General features: G+C 48.4%; 1 protein-coding gene across 3 annotated transcripts in view; it reads right to left on the reverse strand.

The window, feature by feature from the left end:
• Positions 1–1,766: 1,766 nt before the first annotated feature.
• KCNN3 (potassium calcium-activated channel subfamily N member 3) overlaps positions 1,767–26,903 on the reverse strand; it is a 174,189-nt gene continuing 149,052 nt past the window's right edge. For 2 of the 3 annotated variants that reach the window (XM_077156310.1, XM_077156312.1), the window contains exons 6-8: positions 19,321–19,448; positions 18,524–18,593; positions 10,508–10,804 (exon numbers count right to left, since the gene is read on the reverse strand). In XM_077156310.1, coding sequence (XP_077012425.1) covers positions 10,508–10,804; positions 18,524–18,593; positions 19,321–19,448 — 495 coding nt within the window. Of the gene's footprint in view, positions 10,298–10,507; positions 10,805–18,523; positions 18,594–19,320; positions 19,449–26,903 lie in introns of those variants that run through there. The other variant, XM_077156311.1, reaches the window with a different exon arrangement.

Here is a 26,903-nt window from a genome sequence, read left to right on the forward strand (position 1 = left end):
GCGAGCTCTGGATCAGCAGCCCTCAGTTCCGGGTGCCCCCTTAGACTCCCCTGGGAGCTCCAGGGAAACACTGATGTCCACATGTCACCCCAGACTCTGCCTTCCGGGTCTCCAGGGAGGGGTCAGTTGGGATGGGTGGGGAGGGGCAGCCTTGGGTATAGTTAAAAGCCTTTAGGTGGTTCTCCTGTGAAGCCAAGGTTGAGAAGTTCTGTTGAAATCAGTGGAATGACTGGTGGTGACTAAGTACGCGGCACCTGGAGCCCAGCTGCAAGCTCGCCTTATCGCACATTGGCCTGTCTGTAGGTCCCGATTCGCTTTCAGAACGGGTCTCCCTCCCTCCCGGTTATCGGAGCTGGGTTAGGTGTTAAGCCCGCTTGTCTGCGGTCACATGGAGACGTCAGTCTCCTGAGTCAAGCCCTGCCACTAAAACCAGGACAGTCCTGGGTTTGCCGAAAGAGGCAAACTTTTCCAGGGGCGCCCTGCTGCTGATCTAAATTCAGCAGCATTCCTGCTTTCCCAACTATAGCCAAAGCAAGGAAGTAGATAGAATTAAAGGAAATCAGCCGCTTTCGATTTTGATTTTTGGTTTTCATCAGTTCCCTTCTTGTTTTTATTTAATGCCATCAGACCATATCAGCAAATGCCACAACATTTTTTAAATGCCCATCCTCTCCGCTTTCAGTTCAACAGGAAATGGGAAAGGCCACAGACTTGAGTCCACCTTCCCCATCATACTCTGAACTTAGTACGAAGAAGAAAAGAAAATGCAGTTTCCCAGTGGAAGCCCAAACTAGCCAGATTCTAAACGCACCAAGCCTGGATCCCAGCACCAGGTGGTCAGCAGGTCAGAGCCCACAGTGGTCGGCAGTGGAGCTCAGGAGCCTCACTGAAGGCCTAACAGATTCCATTGCCTCCCAAAATGTGCTGGGAAACTCTGGGTTGCATTTTCAGCGTAACCCTTGACTTATATAAATCACTGACTGTGCAGTTTTCTATGGCCCGATTTTTCCATTGGCATAATGGGGAAAATATTTGTCACCCAGCTCACAAAGTGATATCTAATTTATTGACATTGGATGTTCTTCCATGAAAGGTGTTTTTAAGTACAAAGTATCATTGTTTAGAAATCACTCCGTTGGTAAATGTATTCATTCATAAGCAATTTTTAGAAGAGGGAGGTTTAAGGAAGGAACGGCAACAGAAATACAGCTGGATGAATTTGAAAATATTTTTTAGGCCAACTGACTTAGAAAAGTCCCAAATATTAGATACTCTTCCTGGAAGCACCTAAAGTGAGTGTTTGTGTGTGTGTGTGTGTGTGTGTGTGTGTGTGTGTGTCCAGAGCTTCAGAAAATGCATGGGGTGGTGATGGTATGTGGTATCAACTTGGGGAACTTAACACCCCATCCCACGTCTTCCTGGTTATGACTCCGCAAACGGTGGCTGCAGCCTTGGGGACAGCTGGAGAGACAGGTTGCCTTCCTGATCTTTTTTGACCTCTGCAGCGCCTCTTCCGAAGGACATTTTGGAAAGGGCATGACCTGTCTGACCTGGCCCTGGCTGTCCTGAGGTGGTTGCCCAAGAGGCAGGGAGTGGAGAGAAGATCCAGTTTAGAGAAGTGAAAATGCCTCCTTGTGCTCAAGAGCAGAGGCCGTGGAAACCCGGAGTCTCCCACTGAGCTTTGGGGGCTTCCCACCAGGAAGGACTGGTCTGCGACAAGCTGTGACACCGCAGGAAGAGGAGACCTCTGACTACGGTAGAGGGAGGCTCACTCACCCCGGTGACCGTGTTACTGTGGAAGGGCAGGGCCCAGGAGCCCTGGAAAGTTCGCTGAGGCTCCTCTGGCAGCCCTCAGAGACGCAGGTTTTGTCTATGAGACTCCCCCCTCCTCCTCTCCTGTGAGCGCCACCGAAAGGAAGCAAGGTTTGCAGCTGATGCAAACCCTGTACCCTGCAATTCAGCCTGCCTGCTCTCAGTAAGGGACACAAAACCGATATCAACAAAACCATGCCCCGCGTGTGCAGCCCAGGCCTTCCTGATGCTGATGTGGGAAGAAAATCAGGCACTAGTCCCAGTGAAATTTTTGCTATTGCAGAAATGGATTATAATGAAAAGTGACAAAATCACCTTAACTCCTCTTATTTACGCATGCCCACCAAGGAAGAACAAGGTCACAGAAACAGAAAAATAGCTCCCAGAGTAAAAATCAGTTTCCTCTTTGGTGACCTGAGAAAGTTGACCACCACTCCATTCAAAACCTTCAGGCACTTGAATTTTTTTTTTTTTTAATATCCTTTACCTTTTTAATAAAAAGTAAAAAACAAACAAAAAATACATCAATGTCTTGAATAGAACCTCTCTATGTAAAGTTCTCACTAAACAAATAAACATAGAACCAGACAAAAGAAATGGAGCTGCGAATAGCAATATGATATTTATGAAGCATTTATATATGTTTGTATATATTACATATGGATGTGCAGGTATGCGTGTGTGCACCTGTGTGTATAAATATGTAAATATTTGCCTGCATACACGCCTCACACACACACATGGATTTATACCGACCTCTTTAGATTGAAGTCCAAGGCACTTTTGACAGTGAACAGATTAAAGCAATTAATTCAGAACATAACTGTTTCTGGGCACAGGTCGATTCACGATGCCAATATCAGAATTCACATCCTTCCTTGCCAACCTTGGAGTTTCTCTGGTGGTGGAATGAGTAAGAGAAGTGGTTTAAAAGGAGACTAGGAATGTTTTTAGATGGTTCAAGTTATTTTGCTGATTTCCTCTAGGGGAGGAGAGTTCTCACTGTGGGATGCTGAGTTCAAGAAAGAAACACAAGAAAGGTCAAGAAATACAGCTGCCTCTGTGCTATGATGAGAGGGGACCCAGGAGGCCCTTTTGGGGCCCTGCCCTGAGGAATCACCTGGTATTCTGATGGTCCTGCCAACTCAGGCTAAAAAGAAAAGCCTCAAAAGGGGCGCTGAGGTCGCTCAAAGGTACGAAGTTAGCACTTTTAAAAGGAGGCTGGAAAAAAGGCTGCCTTTTAATGACTTTACTATGTTTTTATATATCGTAAGTACATGTGTACATGCTATATGACTCCAAGGGAATTTTTAAAAGCATTTGTCTCTATCCTTATGATTATAAACGGATCTTTTTAATTTGGGGCAATTATAGTACCAATTTGGCCATGTCTTTTTTTTTTTAATTCATCAATTTATTCCATCAATGAGGGTTAAGGAAGAAATGGTTTAATTCTCCAATTATTGATGTGATTGGTGGCCACTGCGGTGTGGGGAGGCCTGGGCTTCTTCACATCACCTTGGGATCTTGTTAAAATGCTGATTCTGATTAAGTAGGTCTGCGATCAGACCTGAGATTCTGCATTTCTGACAAGCTGGCGCCGATGCTGGGGTGCCGCTGGCCTGCAGGTTGCATTTGGAGTAACAAGTGTCAGCATCGGCCCTGAAATGACTGTCAAGAGGCCTGGTTTCCACAAATCAGGGATTTATACTGGTTTCCTAGATGCTAGACTAACACCCTCAAGGGGGAAGAGTCAGAACATACTTACTCTTTAAAAACACAAGAGTCTTAGTCAACCTGGGAGGTACTAGAAGGAAAAGCCGAAAGAGACAATTTGATTTAGTAGGACAAAAGTATTCAGGGACAAGTCTATGGCCAAAGTACATTCATCAGTCAATTAGAAAATTGAAGCTAAACTAATTTCCATTACCCAGTGAGGGAGTAAACTGCTGAGAAAAGGTGCCCTGGAGTTCTGATGGCTTTAATAGAGCATGGCCTAACGTGTCACTGAGGAACAACACTGACATGGGGAGAATTTAGCTCAATAAAAATTAAACTTGTGAATGGGTTAAGTCTCTCCTACACAAGCCCCTTGCAGCTGGTCATTGACATATTATTTCTTTTTCATTCTGCACGAAGAACTACCGCTTTGAGGCCCAAGCCTTATCTACATTTAAGCTCAAATAAATGGAGAGGATTCCAGCCTTTTTCCTCGGAGAAAACCTGCTGCTTTGCACCATCAAGTCTATCCATGTGCATTTTCAGAATTTGTAACAGGAGGAGAGCCACACAGGCCGAGTTCCATCTACCCTAATGCTCCCCCGCTTGTACCTGTCCGAGCTCCCCCAAAGCAATGATGGCAAATTAGGGTCCTCACTGGGAGCCGGCTCACTGATTCCAGGAAACCTTTGTGTTGTAACCGAAACATCCCACTTCCCCCTAGAAATAGTCCCTTGCTCATTCAAAGGAGGGAACTGAGAAAGCCTATCAGCGAGAGGGAATAGATAGCATGACTTGCTTAAAAACAGAATTTTCCCACAAAGCAAAACATCTTGATTGAAACTCTTTATTTCCTCCCAGCTAGATTAAACCAGCAGCAAAGAAAGCCCATCTCCTTGCTGGTTCTTGTGCACGTCCCGCCTTCTCTCATCATTCCCTTAGGAGCTGTGCTCCCTCTCGTTGATAAACATGGGAAACCCTGTTCCCTGCAAGGTACTGTCAGCGCAGAAAAACACATCTGCATGTGGGGCTTTCATTTGGCCCTACGTAAATGGAATTCCAGTCTCGGCTTTATTTTTTTACACAGAGAAACTCATAATGCATAAAATTTTGAGCCTTTCGAGTCACAGGAGAACAGGACTCTCCCTTACGCCCAATTCTGACTGGCTGGCTGAGTTTGAATTTGAGACGTATAATTTCTGTAATGGGCCCTCTGCATTTGTATAGAAGGAGCCTGCATTTTTATTAACCTGGATTTGCACAGCTCCTAAAGGAGGGATGGCTTTTAAAATCCCTTCTCAAATGGCTTGATAGAATTTAGGGTAGAATTGCTCTTCTAAGCTTGCAATAATGTTCTTTTGGTCTCTAATACTCAGGTCTTGGAGAGTTAGGGTATGGTGACCGTGAAGGCTGTGACACAAGGACTGGTGTCAGGCAGTGTTAACCAAGCTGTGTGCTCAGAAACAGTCATTGAGAAGGCAGGCTGACGCAGCCTGCTAGAGACTAGTTTGATACAAAATGTTAATTGAAAGTTACAATATATTTTATAATATAGCAATATATTTCATAGTTAAAATAAACTGTTATGCTTTCTCCTATCAATAAAAAATAGCAAGCAGTACAGAGGCAAGATGCAAATTCATATTGAAGCTCATCTGAATTCTGAATATAGACACTTCAGTTTCTGAGTTTGCCATGAAAATGTTTCCTCTATTAACATCCTGTCGCCCTCTTTTGTTGTTCTCTTGTGGCCAGTGCAGAATGGAGAGTCTGGGACCAAAATTGCGTTTTCGCGCCATTTAAAAACTGTTTCTGATGAAGGTGGATCAGTCCTGGCTGAGATTCAGACACGAGACAATGCAACACAGCTAGAGAATGTTGTTTATTTCCTGTCTTTCTTCTGTGAGACTGGAAGTTGGTAGTTCCAATCGGGTTCATGTCAGATTTGTCATTGATGACTTGTTTGTTTGTTTGTTTTTGGCCATAAAAATTCAGCAGCTCTTTGGGATCATAAACTACAGGTTGGCGTTGAATTTTGTGCTTTTCGTCCACCAGCTTGGTTGGTCACGACATCTCTTTTGTTAGTTTCAACACATGGTCCAGACCCACGATTACAGCTTCCAGAATGCATTTCTCAGGCGTGTAAACAACAGTCGCAGGGCACTTGGCACCTAGATTTGGAGGTCATACGTTGAAGATTTGACAATGGGTTTTGCTCAGAGGGAACTCCAGTTCATGTTTGGGGGTTTCCAGTAATGGTGTAAGGAAAAAAAAGATCACAGTTATTTTTTCTCTCTGTCTGTATATATTTATATAGCATTGCACTGAGCACTTTTTAATAAGCTTCGGTCTATCTCGGTAAAAATCTACATATTACTTGTCTGGTATGGGTGTCATGTCAGTTTCTCTTAATGCACCTGGGCACACGCTTTCAGGCTGAAGAGCACCCACTTCTATGCTATAACCGGAGGCGGACAGTTAATATGGCTCTCCCTGCAGGACGCCTTTCTTAGTGGTAGCTAAGGGTCCCCTCCCCACGATGTTTACTTTGGCGGCAGTAGAGAAGGAAGGGCTGCTGTGCAGGCGTCAGGAAGCCCCTGGGTGCAGGGGCAGAGGAGGCGCGGGGCCGTCAGGAAGCCGCGGTAGCTGTCTAAGGTACTGAAACCGAGCGCAGCAGCATCAAAGAAGGACGGCGAAGTGGCCACCCACCAACCCTCAATGCACTCCTAGCAACTTTCAGGGAAGTAGGACTGTATAAAACTGGGGACATCTTTTGGGATTTACAAGTAGTAATTTACAAAAAATAGTAACCTACTGGTAGTGCAATGACTTCAGTGTCTCGGTCGTGGTACTGTGAGCACAACAGCACCGTTAGTTCTGGGACCAAACACTGATTCTTAACTGGGGTTGGGGAGCACTGTTTGTTGAGTGACACTCTGAAGGAGGAGGGAGTTCCTGGAGCCATGCACTAATCCCATATTTCTCCCTGCTAATTTCGCTACCAATGTGATACATAATAATGACTTTTTGGTAACCACTGAATGCCTTCAAATGCAACATCAGAGAGTGGACTAGAGAGTTAGGTCTGGGCTGCAGTTCGTGACAACAGTGATTCCACTTCTTTATCTATCGAACACTTTGCACTTAGGAATATTAACTGTTATCTTCATTTTAAGTGCAGAGAAACTGAGGTATGAGGTGGTTATAATAATTGGCCAAAGATATGGATCCAGTGTTAAGAGTTTTATGTATTCTTATTCTGTATCTCTAGTTTTGCTTCTTCTCCGTAATGGCTTACTCACAAGGAAATCACTGAAAATTTAAGGGGGGAAATCCCCAGATATATGAAAATGACTATTTCTTCAATGCTGCTCCTTCTTGGCCTTTGGTAATAGCAATACCTTGCATGTGCAGCACTTTAGAATCTCCTTTCATACACATTTTCTACGGCTCCTAAATTACCAGATTGTTGTCACACCACTTGTCCCCACTGAAGTCAGTCAGTGGTGCCTCCGGGCCTGAACCCTCTCACCACTTTGGATTTTATCAAGCATTTCTAGAGATGTCATGTCATGGATTTACACATTGTGCGGATGGCAAGAGCAGCTTTATGACAATTTATTGATGATGATCACACGTGTCCTTGGACCCAAAGGTGCAGGTTTAATTTGGACTTCAATCTAAGGAGGAGTGAGCCCCTAAGCTGGTAGGATTTACTGACTTATGCTATGTCCTGAAATTCCACTGAGACCAGTGGTCTTAAAGTATCACAGTTCGTCCCCGACTTTACAGTACATGAAGCTATAATATGGCTTAAGCAATGAGGGGGTGGCTCTGTATTTCTAATTCAAGTCTCTAGATATTTTAGAGAATATTAGGGTGCTTTTATCTGTCACCAACTTATCAGAAAGCTGCTAGGAGGGGTCTGTCACTGGTCAGCCTTCCAAGAGTGGGCAGAACTTGATCAGTTCAGTATCAGAGTGAGGTTATCACAGTTAGTAGTTTTTAAATAGAGCCAATTCTTGAATAGAGAAACCTCCTCCACCACCAAACTTAGGAATTCTTATTCCAAAATAAGGAACAAGAAGGCATGGTATGAAAATCCACCCGCCATTTCTTCCCATCTGACTGTGAGGCTGATGTGCAGTGGGATTGGCCAAAAGATGGGCTGTAGGAAGAAAAATCTGGGTGATCTTCACCCAGGATAATCAATGCCTAAGTCATCAAGGGTTGATTGTACTTGCAGAAGAATGGGTAACTTCCCCATGTAAAGCTATAATACTTGTAAAGAAAAGTAGCCTCCCATTTACCATTGCAGGATCAGCATGCAGATTAGATCACTTTGTTTTTTGAAGAGTAAGGGTTCCTTTGCCAAGGATAGAAACTGCACATTGCTATTGCACTACCACTAGGTCAAGTCATGCTGCAAATGCCATGTGTTTCGAGGATGCCAATGGCTACTGGAAATAACCCCAACCCCTACTTTGACTTGTGTTGCTAGCTTGACCTTCAAGTTTCACTAAAGTGTACAGCAGTAATGATGGGCGAAAGGAGGATTATCCACAGACCATGATGGGTCAATGACAGTCTGTGTACCGTTCTGGGCAGGAGGAGTGGGGTGGAATTCTGTATGTCATTGGTTTGAAATTACAACTAAATCTCTACATGCGCCCACATCCAGGCACACACGCACACACATCATAGGGCTGCAGCAGAATGGAAAGGGCAAACAGGAGTCCACAGGTGAGGACTGTAGATGAAATGATTAGGATTGGCTAACCAGTCAGTGGTCTTCACTTGGTGAAATGGACTGATACCACAAACAAGCTGCATGGTTATTCCATCTGTTTATCCATTTGCTTATATGCTCTGCTGAACTGCCACTGGCAACAGTAACACCATTCTTGGGACACAGTAAAGGGGTGGCGGGAGGATCTTTTGGATACACAACAGTTAAAGGAACAAGTTTTTTTTTTTTTTAAAAAAGCCAACACCAAGTGTGGCTTCAGTGGTAATCAAAACCGCCAATGAAAACGCTGGAAGGAGCTATGAAGATTGGCATGAGACCATTAAAGGAACAACAGCAGGGACAAAAGACAAAAGCAAAGATTTAGCAAGACACCATATCTTCTCCAAAGAGCGGCTTCAGCTCTAGGGTTGCCTACATTTTCTTTGTCCAATTACTCCCCTATCCTTAGAAGACCAGGCCAGAGCTGCAGAATAAAATCCGCCACAGCCAGCCCCGGGCTTTGGAGTAGTGATGATGCTTTGTTACAAAGCTAAACCCAGCAGAGCAACCATGTGCATGTAACAGCCGCTTGTTTCACCCTAAGCAGATGAAATAGTCCATACAGTATCATTTGATTTCCCAGAAGCAGAAGTCAAAGACCTCAGAGTGAGAAAAATGATGGAGAACACGATGGTGGCTTTCACAGCGCAAACATACATGCGGTCAAATTAAGGGGTGATGAGAACATTTTTGCACCCACACGCCCTGTCCTCACAGTGCCTGAAATTACACTGGACCTCGATGCTTCTGAAGTCTGCTGGAGTCAGAGATGTATTTGGATAGTTTCTGTACCAAGATTAACATGGCACAGTGGGGACAGGTTCCTGATGGATCTATGTCATCTCATCTTGCCCACAAGCTTCCCTAAGGGCTCTCCTCATTCTCCCAATATTTCCTTTTGAGGGGACTTGGTCTCATAGAAGGGACCACATGGGCCACTCACCACTCACCATCACTTCTCCCAGCACTGCAGCTCTCGGCTGAGGTACTTGACCTCTCTGAACTCCTAACGTCTGGGGCTGGAAACCTGCTGCTGGATAAATACAGCTCAGCAAACCCTCAATCAATACTCCTATTCACTAGGCTTTCATTGGGTTGTGCCTGCTTGTGCAAGGGTGTGGGTGCACATGTGCTCAGCTGCCCTCACCCTCCTCCCTTACAAACATACACCCGGGCATGTGATCCATCAGAGCACAGCTTGGTGGATGTAAGAAGTAATCTCTGCAGGAGCTGTTATTTTTGGAAGCCTGCATATCCCTTCAGCATGCCAACAGTTTTGGCTTGGCATTCCTCGCAAACCAAGCGTGGTGCGTATCCAGAGCAAAGTGACCTGCATTGTGTCTGAAGGGACCTGCATCTTCAGGGAAGCTCAGAACGCGGCCACCCCTAGGAGAATGATCTGAACTGAAAACATCCACATTCACATTCAAACCAATTCAACACTTAGAGGGAGCCTACTGTGTGCCGGGTAAGGTATCATGTCCCTTCCTATTTGGGATGAGTTCGAACAAGAAAGGACCCGAGTTGAATGTGAGACATGTGTGTGTGTGCGCGTGTGTGTGCGTGCATGCACACACTACACGCCTGCGAACACACAGGTTTATAGGGTATTCATATTGGGTGGAAAATCTGGCTTTCTTATTTTTCTGTCTACATTGGGTTTTGGCAAGTTGTGAGCAGCTCTCTTTCACTTCTGTCATCCAGAGGTTTCCTTCTATATAAGGAAAGGGGAGAGGGTGCTCGAGGACCCCAGTGGGGAGGCCCCCATCCCCCACGCCTGACGCAACCCCCTCCCCCAGCGGGACCTCTTCTGGGCTTGCTTCACCGCTGGCTCCTTCAGTGCATCTGGCCCCCCCACCCCCACGTGAAGACCTGAGATTGAGCGTGGATTTCTGTTCTCCATCAACTCTGCAGCAAGGGCCCTGCCAGAGGCGTCGCTTCCTGTCATCTCCTCTTCCCGCTCCCAAGCAGAGGCACCTAAACAGAGATTAGATTTCTGGTTTCAAGGCATATCGAACCAAGCACGCTGAATGAACAGGAGTTAGTTAATTAGCTCGGTCTCTCTTCTTTACGTTCCCTGGTCTGAATGTTCCTGGACGGCAAAGAGACCAGGAGAGAGCTGCTTTGCATCTTAAGACCTATGGGTAACGCTTCTGGGCCGGGGCGGGGGGTGGGGTGGGATTTTATTTAGCAACTGCTTGAACTTGTGTATGGGGTCGGGAAGGAGGTGGAGCTGACCCCAATCGGGCTGTCGGAGAGTGGGGTGTGGGCAGTGCCCGCTGCCACGCTGATGCCCCGAGCCTCGACGATGGCCGACAGGAGCTGCTGCTGCTGCTGGCGTAGGATGTCGGCGATGAGCAGGGGCAGGGAGTTGAAGCTGGCCGTGAGGTGCTCCAGCTTCGACTCGAGGCTGCCAATCTGCTTTTCCAGGTCTTCACTCCGATCGTTGAGCTCTGTGATTAAGTCATACATGACGTTCTGCATCTGGACAGACAGACAGCGACATGAGAGGAGGAAAGACGGCAGGCCATCCCGGGGGAATCTGCGATGGGGAGACTGAAATGCTCCCCCACATTAAAATAGGAGCAATCTCCACATCTGGTGGCTGATCTGGCCACGAAAGGAAAAACGGGTTTACCTTCCTGGAGACATGGAGGCCGATGGAAGCATGACAGTTACTTTTTTCTTATTGCAAAAGTAATGCATAATAATTAGTAAAAATTGGAAATATGTTTAAAGGAAAAGAAACAGCCATTTTTGCTTAAGTGGAGTCTCTAACATGCGCTGATGGTCTTGCTACACCCATCCTCCCAACTCACACGGCGGTGGGGAATGTGAAAGGCCACGGACTTGGAATTTGTAGGCCAAGTTCAGAGACCAAGCTGCAGCCCAATAGACAGGCAGCCTCGGCCAGGTCCCTCGCTCGCTGAACCTAGGTCTCCTTGCATGAGTAAAACAGGAGCGAATAACAACTACCCACAGATATGAAGTTACTGTCACTGTCTTCCCCGTCTGCTTTCAACACAGCAGCCAGAACATCACACAGAAGCCACCGTGCTTGTGGTGCCGGCCCCTGCCCTGCCCGGCCAAGGAGACGGTGCAAAGGCCTCAGCCGGACCCACTTCGCCACAGGGTGGGACATCGCTGACGGGCCTTTCCACCTCCAGAGCTCCCGCAGTGCCGAGGCCCGCTGTTGTCATCACAGACACACTCTCCCTCTGCCCCATCCTGCCTCCCGCGGTCCCTCCCAGGTGTCGTCTCAAGGGCTCTGCCCAAGAACTTCCTGCACCCAATGCGGTCTCATCTCCGAGTGCCCAGAGGTCCTGCCCCATTAGTCCCATGGCTAAAGCCTTCACCTCCTTCGATTCTTCCCTTAAGAATCACCTTCTCCTCATTTCTATAGCGGAGAAGCTAAGCCTACCTGTAGTTATGCCTAAGAGTTACTTTCAAAAAACCTCTCTTGCTGCTCAGATGTGTCTTCTCTCTCTCACTGCCCTCCCCCGCCACGTGGGACATGACATCCAGGGGTGAAAGTCTCCCTGGCAGCGTGGGAGATGAATGTGAGGGGTGGCCTGGGCCTGGCACCGTTGGATCAACAATGCCATCCTGATGAAAAGCGGGAAAAGAGTTGAGAGAAAATAAGGTATCAGTGCCTGAGAGAGTTCAAATAGAGTCGAGAGGCTACTCAGGAGGCTACTCTTACAAAAGCTTTACCTAGATATGGCTATTTACCACAGTTTGCCAAATCCCAACAAAACCAGTCCTGCCAACCCTAAAGAACACCCAGGGCTCTATCTGAGATTCTACGAAACTTCCGTGCACGATGATTATTTCCCAGAAAATTACAACCTCCAGACGTGTTTCTAGGCCAGGTAAATTCTGAAACCCAAAGAGGCCAGCGTCTCCCAAACATCGACTACTTCCATCCCCCTATCCCATATCACTGACGGCCCTTTCCAACATGAAAAAGTACGACTGGGCATAACCTAAATACCCCTAAAGATTGGGAGAAAGGATCAAAGGAGGAGGAGGAATTATAACAGAGAAGATAGGATTTAACAAATGAGTATGACTGCTGAATCATTACATTGGCATTTCTAGTAGTCTCCATTGTCTTGGAGCAGCTAGAAGGAAAAACCTAAAAATGTGGAACTGTAATCCACACCGAACCCTGAAACCTGTTCTATAACTACTTGTTACAATGTACTTTGAAATTTATTGCTTTGTTGTGTACATGTTATATGTTCAAAAAAAGAACCACCTTTTCAATGAAGCCTTCCCGGCTACCCTATTTACTACTGCAACTCGTGTACGTGAGAGATTGAGATTAAAAGGATGATTTTGATTATAGAATTAACGTACAGATGTTTCTGTTTGCTTTCTAGTATATTAGAGGCAGACAGAGGGAAACACCTGAAATCTCTAGATTGTAATCCAGCTGCCTTGATCTCTGATAATGTATAACCTTTATCGTCTGCCCTTGTGAATGGAAAACCCTTGTGACTAACTCTCATTGTATCTGTTGATCCAGTTTTTCGATTTTAGGGGCTTGTGACCACTAAAGACAGCTCTTACTGTTTGTTAATAAAAGGTCCTGGATCAGTCCAGAACTAACCCACCCCAGGTCCAAGGTTATCTTGGTAATCGAGACTGAACCTAACCAAAGCGGGACCACCTGGCATGTGCAGTAGCTTAGACTTTAACCTGTGTGCCACCCATACCCCATCATAATACTAAAAATCACGCCCATTATCCTCTTACATACGTTCTGTGACTGAGCATGTAATCAGTCTGCGCATGCTCAATCATTAGCTCACCTCTAATCACATCAGCTGAGGCCATTGTGTTCATTATCCTAAAACCTGCCCATCTTTTAATGCTATAAAACTATCAGAATTACTGCAGTTTGGGGAGACAGGTTTTTGGGCCGACAGGCCATCTGCCCTCCTGCTATGCACCTAGTAATAAATTTTCTCTCTCTTTGAAACCCTGGTGTCTCAGGAATTGGTCCTCTGAGCATATAGGGCAAAAGAAACCGCTGCTTTTGTCCAATAACACTTGGACCTACCGCCAACTCCCAATTCCATTTGCTCTGCTTGACTTTTTCTTTTTGACTTAGCACTTAATGCCTTCTAATATGGTAGATAATTTGCGCATTATCTCATGTTTATTATTTATTGTTATTATCTCCCGTTGGAAGGTAAGCTCCTTGAGGGCGGGGAACTTTGCCTGTTGTGCTCATTGTTTTGTGCCAACACCCCACACAGGACAAGGAGAGGCTCAGTGAATATTCGCTGGTGGATGACTGCAGGTAAACATGCTCAGCAAGGGATCTGTCTGCTCATGATTGGCACTAAGAGATGTTAGACCAAAGGAATGAGTGGTACAGGTAAAAATCACTATTCCTTCCATTCTTTGGCCAAGGTAGAAGTTTTGAGTGATGAGAAAAACCTTTTTGTCCCATAAAATGTTTCCACATGTCTAAACGATTTCTCTGCATTTACCCCAAGACCATTCTGAGTGACCGAAAAAAAAGCAAAGAATACTTCCAAGGGGGCCTGCCTCTGCAGAGGAGTGCTCAGTAAGGGTTTACGAATGAAACTGATGAAAGTGATGGACATGTGGGAGCGAAAATAGGGTGCCCCCATGGAATTTAAGATAAACTGTAAGAATCAAATAATATCACCATAACACCAGGTCAGAGCAGAACTAAACAAAGGGGTCTCTTGCTGAATGAGTCATTTCCCCTCCAAAATCTGATCTCCTTGCCAGGGCTCCTGGCCTCGGGGACTGGCAGCACTGCCCACACAGCTACCCAGGCTGGGAACCAAGCTACCATCCCGGACACCTCTTCTTCCCACCCCCTTGCATCCCACCAGCACAGAGGCCTACCAAGAAAGGGGTCAAAATGAGAATGTTTGTGTTGTTTTATGTCACCAGAACTAGAACAAATGAAATGTCCTGGCAATGCTACCTCTCAATAGCCCTCAAATTCAATGCATTGAATGACAACTAAACCACTTCTGTTGCAAATGCTGCCCTTTCTCACCTGGACTCCTGCAACCACCTCCCCAAATAGTTCCTCGGGTACCACCCTGGTCCCCCAATATCCCTGTTGATACTTCTGAAGCACAATCTGAGCAAACTGCTTTCCTGTGAAAGCCTTTCCATGGCTCCCACTGCCCTAAGGATAAAGGTGGGTAAAGTTCTCTTCCCCGGCCTCTGCTTACTTCTCCAGCCTCATCTTCTACCACGACTCTCTGCACTCTCACTCCAACATACTCTCCATCCAGGAAGGCGCGCTGCCCTCCCCCCTGCAGGCCCAGCGCCCAGCTGTTCCCTCTACTGAGAGCACCCAGCCCCGGCTCTTCCCCTGGCTTACTCCCCGTCACTGGGGTCTCCCCAGGCTTTAGGGGGCCCCCTGCATGCTCTCCAAGCCCCCCTTTACTCACCTCTCCTGTGGCACAGCACTGCCCTGTGTGGCAGCTGCACAGAGCCTGACTTGTGCATTTGTGGGTGTTTAGTAAATATTTGCTGAATTAATGAGCAGAAAAAGAAAACAGGAGTCAGAAAAGGAGAGAGGAAAGAGCAGAGAAAAGAGGAGAGTTGCAGAAGCCAACCTGGGTGGTGTTCACACCCGCGCCCCCCAGGGAAAAGGCACTGTGGCCAGGGGACTCCCCCCTCCAGCAGGCCGTGGCAACACATGCTGCAGTGCCCTCAAGTGATACCGTCATGTACTCTTGAGCAATTTTATGATGGTAATTTGGCTTCCGTGCTGGTTTGTAGAATCCTTGTCTGTGTGACAATCATATGTCTCCTGGCAAATGAACCAGTGACGCCCTGTCTGTGTACACGGGCCTTGGAGCAAGATTCAGGTGAGTCTTCACAGCCCGGGGTGAGGGCGAGGCACCCATGGCGGCGGGAGAAGGCCAGGTTGGGGGGTCCTCTGCAAGCCCTCTCTCCGGATGTACTGTGGTTCTTTGGGCTTCTGGTGACCTGCCAGTGACACCCCAACCCCATCTCACCTTGAATGTCAAGCTCCTCCAGGAAAATACAGAAACCATCAATGTCCCCGGGGGCCAAGGGGGCAGGAAAGAAAGTGGGAGAAAAGAGAGGCGTAAAGGAAGGTGGCAAAGGATGAGGCGCCAGAGAGGATCCGAAGGGGAGAGGGAGTTGAAACTTTCCCAGCTGACTACACGCCCCACGAGGGAATTAAGCGGGGCAGCAGAAAGAGGAGTCGGCAGAGGTGGTGTGAAGGTAGCTTTCCCGTTAGCTGTGCTCGGAGCTGTGCTCGGACAGCGCTGAGGTCCCCCGAGGAGAGGGTGACTTCAGAAGGGAAAGTGCTTTCCTCATTCATTAACATTCACAGACTCTCCTCCAGGTGCACAGTTTTCCCGGAACGGACGAGAGCACAGATTTATTTGACAGAACGGGTCTCCTGATGACCTCTGGGTTCCAAGTCCAGGCCCCTGGGTTTCTGCCCCCATGCCGCCACTCGCCATCTGCCCGACCTTGGGATGGTCGCTTTGTTCCCTGCCACCTCCGATTCCTCATCTATAGTCATAAGCGGAACTACCATGTGCAAAATCCTTTATAGTTTACAAGGCATTGGTCCAGATGTTATCTTATTTGAGCCTCAGATAGCAGGAATCATTTTTACATTTCAGGTGAAGAAATGGAAGCTATCAAATAAAGACTCCAAGTACCCCCAGCTCTGTCACCCTGTAAGGTAACTATTCAGTATGGACAGCAGTATTTGGAGGCCACATGCCATATTTGTAATCTAGGGGGGACCAAAGGGCAGGGGTGGGGGTTGGGAGGATGACACACAAAGGAAGAAAGAGGAAGAGGACACGGCTTTATTGTCCTCTCTTGTCCCTGTGCTTGGTGAGGAGTGCCAGGGGGACTGCAGACCAAAGTGAAATATGCTAAACTGCTGCCAGGACCTCGGATGACTGTCCTGGGAGGAAAAGACAAGGGCTGGAAAGAGGTCGGAGTTCACCTCCCCCCCAGATCTCACACCACACACACACACAGGGCCCTGCAGAAATCTTCCCTTAACCCTTTCCTGCACACTCCGCACTTCCGTATGCTTTGGTCCACCCAATCCGCAGGTGCGAATTCAGGGCGGCTTCTGCATCATCCATTCTGCTGCACACTGGGCCCGCCTTTGTGAGAGGCAGTGGGCAGGACTGCAGAAACGCAGGCTTAAAAGTCCAGTTTGTCTGATACTCCCGGGAGAACATGGCAACTTCAGCGGGTCCCCGCGGGTGAGAGGTGAGCAGGAGACGTCGCGAGTTGTAGAGGAACCTCTCAGGGTATCTCCTGGAATCTCAGAGAATTGGTCCTCACTGATGGAGGTTGGGCCCACCCGCACCATGTGTGCCCCGCGTGACCTCTTCCTGACCGCAGGTGATCGATCAAGGGTGGACGCGTGACCGAAACTGATCGGTCACATCATCTCCTCTGACAACCTAGAACCAAGACCATCAGGAGGCCAATTAGCCTTTGCCTGGCTGGACTGGAAAATGGAAAGGACTGGCAGGATTGGGGGCTGCCAGAGTCTGCCATGGAGGCAGGAGGCATAGAAAGCTGTAGGGAGGAGAGAGAGAGAGAGAGAGAGAGAGAGAGAGAGAGAGAGCACTGAAGCAGGCACCTGAACAGAAGGAGAGAGGAGATGGTGATGGAATACTTCCTAGGCTGTAAGGGTTTTCTGGGTCCCTATTCTACTCAGTTCCTCCCCAAAGTCTGACCACATATCTGCTTTGCTCTTCTGTCTGGAACGAGACTCCCCCATATCCGTGTACTAAATCCCTCCATTTTAAGCCTAGTGCCAGTGGGAGTCTGATAAGGGAACCCGAGGGGATTAACAAGCACACCCAGTGACCCAGGGCATTCTCTCCGTGCTCCGGGGAATGCTTCATCCCCACCCTCCTCTGGCTCCCAGGCTGTTGGGAACCCCACACTAAACATAAGCACCTCTCCTCTAAAGGCACCCCTCCTCTAAAGCCCTCTGTGGGCTTCTCCCCAACTGTGCCAAGCCACTTGTCCCCTGATTGAAGCTGGCGCAGGCTTCGGAGGCCCTTTCTTTGCCTTGCTCCCTTTATTGAACAAGGCATGTGCACGTGGTCTAAGAACCAGTAATTTCTCTGATTGCACCCTCTTTTCAAACGGTACTCAATTTGCCTGAGGGAGTTTCTCTTGCTTACCCAGGGAACGTGTTCCTTTTTGATAATTGGCATCTGCTGGAATGTTCTGCCAATCTGGCCTAGGGCTGTAGACTTGATACACAGTTTCCATCAAGCGGCAATGAGGAGAGGGGGCCGAGGAGGGGGGAGGACCTTTTCTTTCAGTGGCATCTACACTCAGCTCTGCCCGCAGTGCAGGCTTCGGTACCTTTTCTTTGGTGATTTGCAAGAGGGAGCACATTTCCTTGCAGTATTTACAGCGGTTCAGTGCCAGAAACACGGACTGACAGTGTGACATCGAGCCCGAGGGCTCTCAAAGGAAGGCTCCCATTTTTTGGCATTCTCACGTTCATCAATGACTATCTGCCTTTTGAGAAGTCAAAGGAATGCACCCCCACCTCCATGTGGGGCCAGAAAGATGGGTTTTAAGATTGGAGGAGGTAGGGAGAGAAACCTCCTCTTCTAAGAGCAAACTGGAGTGATCTTAGGTGCAACCTTGACCTCCATCATCATCTTCATCACCATTCTGGCCCTTGGCAACGCGCTGCACCCAGTGCCAGGTCACCTTTGTGAGCCCCTCAGTGCCAGCTAATTACACAATCAACTAACAAGATTTAGTAGCTCAGCTAATTAACCCCAACCAAGATGAATCAGAGCTATTCAACTTAAGAGATAAAGGTGAAATTTTAGAAGACAATGAGGCATGCAGGTAGGCTACACATGCCAAGAGCTTGAACCCAGACTATTATTATTATTATTATTATTATTATTATTATTTTTGCATGGGCAGGCACTGGGAATCGAAGCCGGGTCTCCAGCATGGCAGGCGAGAAGTCTGCCTGCTGAGCCACCGTGGCCCACCCTGCACCCGGATTATTTTCTCATCAAAGAGAAAGTGTCCTTTGCTTTCCTGACCCTGTACCGTGCGGTCTGGTGAGAGCCAGGTCTTCACCTTAGCTGCAGTTAAGGGTCGAAAGGCCAGCAATCCCAGGTGGGTTCAGCACCTGCCACTCACCTTGGAGAGGTCCACCAGGGTGTTGGCCTGGTCGCTCAGCTTCCTCTGCTCCATCTTGACGCTCCTGAGCCTGGGGAAGTTCACAGTGGTCTCAGCCCCGCGGCACGCCGAGGGGGAGCCGAGGGGGGCCGTGTGCGCCGCCGCCTCCGCCTCAGGCAATAGGGTTCTCGAACCCATCGTGGGGGTCTCGGACTCAGGGACCAACCGACCAGAAGCAAGGGCCTGGCGGGCTCCTCAGTCCCTTCATTTCCTCACTTCTCTCCAACCATTTCCCTCCTCCCTGCCTTTGCCGGGGCTGCGCCCTGAACCTGGTGTGCCCCACTCTCAACCCTTCAGGGTCCCCCGACCTCCCCGTCAGAATGAATGTTTTCGTCCTCTGTTGTCTATTATTCTTTTTAAATGCCTCTATCCTGGAAATTACCGATCATTATTTGTTCTACTTTGGGCTGTGATGTGTGCGCGCGCGCGCGTGTGTGTGTGTGTGTGTGTGTGTGTGTGTGGTTATATGTGAAGACTGTGAGAGCCCTGAAAGGTTCTTCCTCTATTTTTTTCCTTTTTTTCCCCTTTTTTTTTTTTACACCTTCTACAGCTCTCTGTCCAATGCCTGGCTGTTGGCAGGTGCAAAAAAGTGAAAAAACAGACTGATCTGGGTCTGATTCCCCACCCCAGTAATGCCCAGGGGAACAGAATGGGGTTCTTCTGGGCCTCCCAAGCAGAGGGGGGGTATGGATGGGACAGTGGGGTCCCCGCCGCCCCCATCCCATCATCCGATGGCCGGACTGCCCCGGCGGACTCACTGGTGGATGGCCTGGAGGAACTTCCTCTGGTGCTTTCTGACTTTGGCGTGGTCAATTTTCTTTAGCAGCTTTGTGTGTTTATAGATTAGCCACGTTTCCCGGAGAACATTGGCTGCGGCATTCTTGATCTATGGAAAAATAAACAAAGCAGGCTGCTAGCAGGTTAATTTTCCAAGGCTCACATGCTATGTTTTCCGCGTGCGTGAATGTTGCCTTCTAAGGAAATGATTCTGCAGCGAACTATTTCCTTAATCAAAATCATGAACTCCCAGGAAAGATAATTAAAATTCATCTCTTATTACACCTGCATGGGACACAGTAGGCCGGAACTTGAGATGGAGAGGTATTTCTTGTTACTTTCTTAATTATTTCAGGGCTTCCTTGCGACGGCTATTCTTGATGCTATATTTAGACAGGCTCTATCACCAAGACCTTGAGGTCTGGGGCACATTTGGAATCAATAAATATAAGCCACTGTCACCCTGCGTGCAGAGTGCCACACTCTCCCTGAGACTTCCATTTCGTGCACGTGATACAGTTCTTGGATTCAGAGAGGAAACAGATTTCCTATCGGCTGGAGATTTTAAAAGGCCTCTTGGAGGAAATGGTTTTCCCATCAAACGGGACTGTAGGTATCAACAAGTCCATCGTCTCCTTTCCAAGTGGCCCAAAGACATTTTACATGTCAATGTAATTGGAGGAAAACGGAAATGAGTTCAAAGCAATGACTAAAAATCAGTGGAGCTATTTAGGTGTGAAATCACAGCTGCTCTCCCGCAAGGCTGGCTCCCTCGCTGAGCGCCGTGATCACACACTTCGACATATGACGCTGTCATCCGTTGACATGGAAACCACTGATATCACCCAGCTCATGACTGAGCTGAGACATATCAATGGCATCCAGATGGCAGGGGACAAAGTTTTAATCCAAACACAGACATCTTCAGCAATTAGTAACAAAAGCAAGAGGAACACATTCCTTATGAAGCACAAGCTAAACAGATTTTTGATTCACCAATCCATTTCTGTCAGCCATGCAAACTGGCACAGGCCCATAGGCCCACAGGCCCGGGGCCTGGAAGTGAGTTGGCCGGCCCGGCAGAAATCAGTTACTAGCCAGAAAGGATTTTAATAAAACTGGAAAGGACAGACCTGCTTCTTCAGACTGACATCAACAGATGGGACGTTGTTAAAATACTGAGACGTGTGGGAAGGCTTAGGAAACATTGTTTTGCAGGCTGATAACTTTGGGTTGTGTATGCTTTTAAAATTTATTACCAAGGCTGGATTATATTTTTCATTGGCACCGAAGTGATGTTTTTAAAAGAACATCTAAGTCTTCTCAGAAATGTCTAAGTGACATAAATATTGCTTTTTTGTTCAGTAAAAATCCACTGTGAAGATGGTTTTCAGTGATTTCATTGCCCACCTCCGGGACTTTGTTGTCTGAGAGGAAGCAGGTGGCGGGGGGGGGGGGGAGGGGGGCATGAAGAGGTGGGTGTCCGGGTGAGGAGTGGAGGAGGCAGGGGAGGGAAGGTCTCGGGGGGCTCTGTCCAGGGTTCTGTCCTGGGCTGGTGTCCCCAAGGGAAGCCATTCTCTTTGCAGAGCGGGTACCACTGCTGTCCTTGAGTGGGGAGACAGGGCAATCTGACTTGCGATTTCTTCAGTTTCCCCGGGTGTCAGTCTCAGAGAAGAAGAGGAGGGAAGAGCCCAGCTGCGGCATTTGGGACAATCACCAGAGCCTGATGACACGAATGTCATCTTTGGAATACTGATGGAGCCTCGGAACGGCAAGACTGACCGGCCTTTGACAAACGTCTCTGTGCTGGGGTGGAACAAACACTGGGAACAGGAAAGCGTGCAGTCGAGGCCCTGTGCTGCCGTGACTTAAGCAGTTTAAGGGCGAAGGCTCATTAATCCGCAAGCCAGGGAAACTAACCCCCTGTCTGAAGCTCAGAAAGGGAATGAGGAGGCAGCTGAGGGCGACCGCTGACCCTGGCTCCGTGCCGGGCACAGGTCTGGGCACGTGCTCTGGGTAAGCTCATTTACTCCTGCAGTGACCCTAACGGGCAGGTAGGACTATTATTCCCATTTTACAGATGAAGAAACAGAGGCGCAGGCTCTGTGAATGCTTGTAAACTGAGGCAATATGGATATAAGTTTGTGCTTTATAAGCTACAAAGTACTGCTCAGAGATTAGTTATTATCATCTCATCTAAGCCCACCCCACTCCCATTTTAAAAATTAGGAAACTGCCTCAGAGGTAGGACAGGATGGGAGAGCCAGAATCATGCAAAGTTGACACAAGAGCCAGGTCCAAGAAGAACATAAGGTTTTCATGCAGGCTGAAGGAAAGACCTGACTAGATTTCTCCTTGACACAGACCAAATTATTTCCTGTTTTCCAGGATCAGTGAATTAGAAAAGACAGTAGAATTTATTTTGAAGCATCTGAGCCCTTACTTAGCAATGTGACAGAACAGGTGGGCCATGTCCCACACTTCACTTCAGCACAGCTGTGAGGGGCTGAGATCACAGCATAGCCTGGGGCACTGAGCCAGCCAGTCCCACTGCCCTTACTGGTCGGCCCGGAGGCCCCTGTGCATTCAGGAAAGTAACATCAAATGCAAGCCCTGTGCCGAAATCTGAAATTAAGTGCCAGCAACCAGCCTGGTGCAAAGCTAAGTAGATCAATATCTGCAAGAAAAAAAGAAATAGGCTTTCAACTGCACCGTGCTTTCCCGGGTGAGCGATAAATGCTGTTGTGACCAGGCCTCTCTCCAGTTCACCTGGCTGCTAGCTCTGAGCATCTGTGGGGTAAGGGACAGATGAGGCTGTGTGCTCCTCCGGGAATCCCCTGAGCACCGCAAGGCTCCCAGGCACCTTTCCTGGTGGGGGCAGGCTTCCTTAGAGCTCTCCAGGGAGGGGGGCACGCTGGGCCCGAAGACCCTCCCAGGGATGGGGTGGGATGGACCAGGGCTCAAGCTGGAGGCAGCACACTGGAGGGAATGGCGAGGCTGGGGCCACGCTTGCCCAGAGGTGGGGACCGATTTCCGTATGGAAGGCCAGCTCTCCTGTCTACAAAGCCCTGCAGCACGCAGGCTAATTGTTTCCTGTGGGTCCATAAATTCTCTAACTGCAACAACAAAAATTAAGCTTTCACGCTGACGGCGCCAGAGAATGGGCTCAGTGACCTACATGCTTTAGAAAGACCTTTCCAATTCATAGGCCCTGGTCAGAAAACCATCTAGATAATAATGACAGCTGGCATTCACTGAGCACCTACTATGTGCCAGGCTCTGTGCTAAACACTTTCTGTTTGCCTTGTCTCATTAACCTTCAGTAAAACCCCCCAGATTTATGGAATTATTATCTCTATTTCGAACCCATTACTAAGACTCCATTTCTGTGTTCATTCATTCAAAAAAACATTTAAGGGGCACCTAGGATGGGCTAGACACTGTTCTGGGAACTGGTAATGTTGCGGAACAGAAGACAGCATTCCTGTCCTTATGGAATTTATAATCTGGTGGAGGGCACAGACCACATGCAGTTTGTAACACAGCATCAGGCCACCAGCGCTTCCGAGAAAAATGCAGCTGTGCAGGGAGCTAGAGAGCAAACAGTATTTATCTGGGAAAATGGGGACTGTCGTGATGATTAATTGAGAATATACTTAAAGCCCGGAGCATAGACCCTGGCCATGGCACGTCTTGATAAATAGGAACTTTATTAATAACCCCCTGGCCCTCCAAGTAAATGTCAGCTTTTCCCTCCTATCTTTCCCCCTGACAAACAAAACATGAAACAGGACACATCTGCCCGCCTGTCCCTATGAGCTCCATGCTCACTGCATTCCCATGGCTCGCGCTGGCCACTCTGTGCAGCGGTCAGCTGCCCCTCGATATCACAGGGTGGCACCCAGTTGCGGGAGGAATACTTGGGGTGCAAGGAGGATGCGTGAGGTGCCCTGCCCGAATAGCCCGTGAGCCATGGCAGAACGATTCCAGGAGCCCCGCTGGTGGGTGCCCCGGGAAGAGCGCCTGAGAGCACCCACTGTGCTGCCGCGGACCCTTCCTGGGGGAGGGGTGTCCTCCCTGGAGGCTGGAGTCAGGGAAGGAGGAAGGCAGGCCAGGCCCGAGGGTGCGTGTCACGTAGATAACTTCAAGGAGTTAGGCCCGTTGAGCAGGGGTGAACTGAGGGACGATAAAGATTGCAATCTAGGAACCTGCAGGCCAGCTCTGCGTTCAGAGGCGAGAAGGAAGGGATTCGTCACCCACAGGACCGGGTAAGGGGGCCTTCTCCTTTGCTCCGTCTGCAACTCCACTCTCCCCTCAACCTCACCCCACAGACCTCCCTGCTGTCTTCCTGTGGCTGCCGTCTCTTTCATCCCTCTGCGTGTACCCCATTTCCCTCCTTCCCCCATTCTATCCCATACTCCTCTTTTAGAAGAACTGGGGGCTTCACCCTGAGCTGGCCAGAAACTGGGGCAGAGAGGAGGAGATGTATTTCTGCGGTTCAGAGTTGACATCGGAAGCTCCTTCCTCATAGCAGCACCGTGATGGAAGGCGGTGAATTCTGTAATCCTAGAATTGTGATGCTCAGCTGAACTGCTTTTTCTCCAGCAGACCTGGGATTCTAACCGCACTCCGAGTCCTAAGGAACTGACTCCCCTGAAAAACCCACTGGGTCCTGGCAGGAGAGTTGCCTTCTGGCCGGAGGACATGCTCTGCAGCCCAGCCGGACCCAGCCACTGAAACAGCCTGGGCCCACCCTCGCCCCCTGGGCCTGGGTCCCCTCTGGGTGGAACTGGCTCATCCAGAAGCGTCCTTCCAGCCCCAAAGCTCAGTGTATCTCTGACTGTGGCTAAAGAAAAACTGCACAAACCTGTCGGGGAGAGAACGTTTGTGAGTGATGTGCAATCTCCTGGGGAGAACTAGCAGTCCTGAAAAATGCCCAATCGATTGGCTACGTTTTGAAGGGATTCAGATTTGTTCTGGAAATCTACCCCCCTGCCCAACCCATGTCAGCCTGGAGTTTAGGGTCCTCCTCCCAGACTTTCTGTGCCCAACGTAACAATGACAGCCATCGTCCTCTCCTATAAAGTTCTCCTACCAAGAGCGAACCTTTATTTTGGGGGCTTGTTTTCCCCCGATAAGAGTGTGATAAACTTTGACATATGCTCATAATCAAAGAGATGCTTCTGTAGCACTGTTCAGTGGCTCCTGGAGCCCCCTGAAGGTTTGGGAGCAGGGAAGCCTCAGAGTTTAAGGGGGCACAGGGTGTGGGACAGGGGTAAGGCTGGCCCAAGAGAGCAGAGAAGGGAGCAGAGAAGGTGGTGGTACACTACAGACGCCAGGGCTCTCCGTCTGGGGGTTGGACAGCCAGGGCCGGGCTGAGTTGGGCAGCGAGGAGGACTCGGATGGCCCTGCATGCTGGAAGGAGGGCAAAGGGTCTCAGCAGAGCGGGGAGAGGAGAGGGAGCTAGTTTAGGGAAGATACGGGTTGGGACTGGGTCTTCCTTATCGACTCCACGGGGAGATGTGCTGAGATGGGGCAAGAAACCACTGGGACAAGGGCCCCAGACCCCACCCTCAGCCCCCCACATCCCCCGCCGCACGCAGGTGGGGGGCAGGTGGCACCAGCAGCGCCTTCTAAGCCGAGGGTGTCTATGGGCAGCTGACCTTTTAGCTTCTCTTTTAGAAAAGACAGCTGCTCTTTGGGGGGCGTTTAGTGACCAGAGATCAAGCACACAGGCAGGGGTCACTTCTTACATCTCTTTGTGTTCCGACACAGGTGGGGCACCCGGGGAGTGACCCCTGAGTTAGGGGGTGTTAGTCACATAAAACAGAGAAACACGGGCACAGGGCTCTGAGGGGGAGAGCAGTGGGCCCTGGAATCTTTTCTGCAGCCTGTCTGTCTGTCATTTCCATGGAGCCGATCTAGGAGCCCAGAGGTTAGCAATAAATTATAATTATAGGATAACGACAGCGGTAATGCTGCAAAGCCGGCGTGGGAAGATAGGATTGCAGGAAACACAGAAGTGACGTTGCCACGGAGCTTGACAAGTCCTACAAGTGAAAGAATAAGAGCCACGGGATTCGGGAAAATCTGAAACTGAGGTCTCATCTTGGGCCATCAGGCCTCCTCGCTCCTCACCCCCTGTAAATGAATCAGTAAAAGTAGGACTGGCTCTAACGATTGCAGGCCGTGGCAGCAAGACAGGAAGGGTGAGTAAATACTAGAACATCTGCAGTATTTTTACAAGTAATAGGCTACAATTCCTCCGTTTATTTTTGCTTAGGTGTTTGAAGAATTAAGGGTTTGTGTACCTGTAGTAAGAGATTGTTTTTATCTGTTCAGTCTGTTAACTGCCCACTCCTGGCTCTTTGCACGATTGGATCTTTATTTGGGAATCCACTGAGATCTTATGAATATAAGGAGCTTGGCATCTCTCTGACCCACCCCAGCTGGACATGATGGGCCATTTAGAGTGGACAGAGGCGAGGCCAGCATACCCAGGCAAGAAAGGGGGCTCCTTTTGTGAGCAGGACAAAGTCAGCTAAAATCACAGCAGGTCAAGGAAGGCTTCACTTTCATCTCAGTTCAGGTTATATAAAAGAACCTTTGGAATTCCTGGTACTGCCAGGTTTGAAAATATTTTCTTGGTAAGAACTGTCCCTTTTATGCTGCTTATTTCTCTGGGAAAAGATATTAGACTTTAAAGGACATCTCAACAGATTTAAGTGTTCTCAACAAAGCGAGATGGTATTCAATTAAAAAGGTGCCTTGTACTCATGGACAGGCAATAAATATTTGTTGATTTGATTTCCAGCCTTACTTTTTAAGAAATAAGTAGACTGGGGAAGGATTTTAGAGAGTTACTTTTGAAACACTGAAATTAACAACCACAATTTCATCTCCTTCTACAATTATATTGCAGAAAAAATTGCTTATTTTCCTGGTGCTTTAAGGGAGCTGACTTTCTTCGGCTTTATTTTCCTCCAGTGTTTGATTTATCGAAAGAAAAATGGAGAGGACAAAGGAATAATACAAAATACAAAGTGTACGCTTGGCTTAAAAAAAATCAAATCAGAATAAATAGAGAGACTGTCAATGTCGCTGTTCTAGGTAAACAACTTCTGAGGAGGTTTTGGAGACACAAATTGTTCTCTCATCAGGCCTGTATGTAGTGAATTGCATCACGACATTGTTTCAGGATAATAGATGCAAATATGTTTGCATTTTGGTGTTCCGGTAACTTTTACCATTTCCTTAATGCTGAGCATGACTTCCAAGTGCAGGGCAGAGGGGTCTGAGGAAATCGCCAGGTGACACGTTTCTGTGGAAAGCCCAGGCTGGCTTTGCCCCTGGATGCAGCCTTTAGGCTCTGCAATCTCGATGCTACGAACCACGTTTTCTTTTGTACAACCGCTAGTTCAGGGCCAGGAGGCGCCATGGATAGCCATTTGTACGTCCAGAACACAAGAATATTTGCCTGCTCCGTGACTGTGCATTTTTACATCTCTGGAGGCTCTTTAAAGAACCCAGTACATGTAATCAAAGACCAAACAATCAAACACCA

Source organism: Tamandua tetradactyla, chromosome 4 (genome assembly GCF_023851605.1).
Source record: "Tamandua tetradactyla isolate mTamTet1 chromosome 4, mTamTet1.pri, whole genome shotgun sequence".
Taxonomy (NCBI): Eukaryota; Metazoa; Chordata; class Mammalia; order Pilosa; family Myrmecophagidae; genus Tamandua; species Tamandua tetradactyla.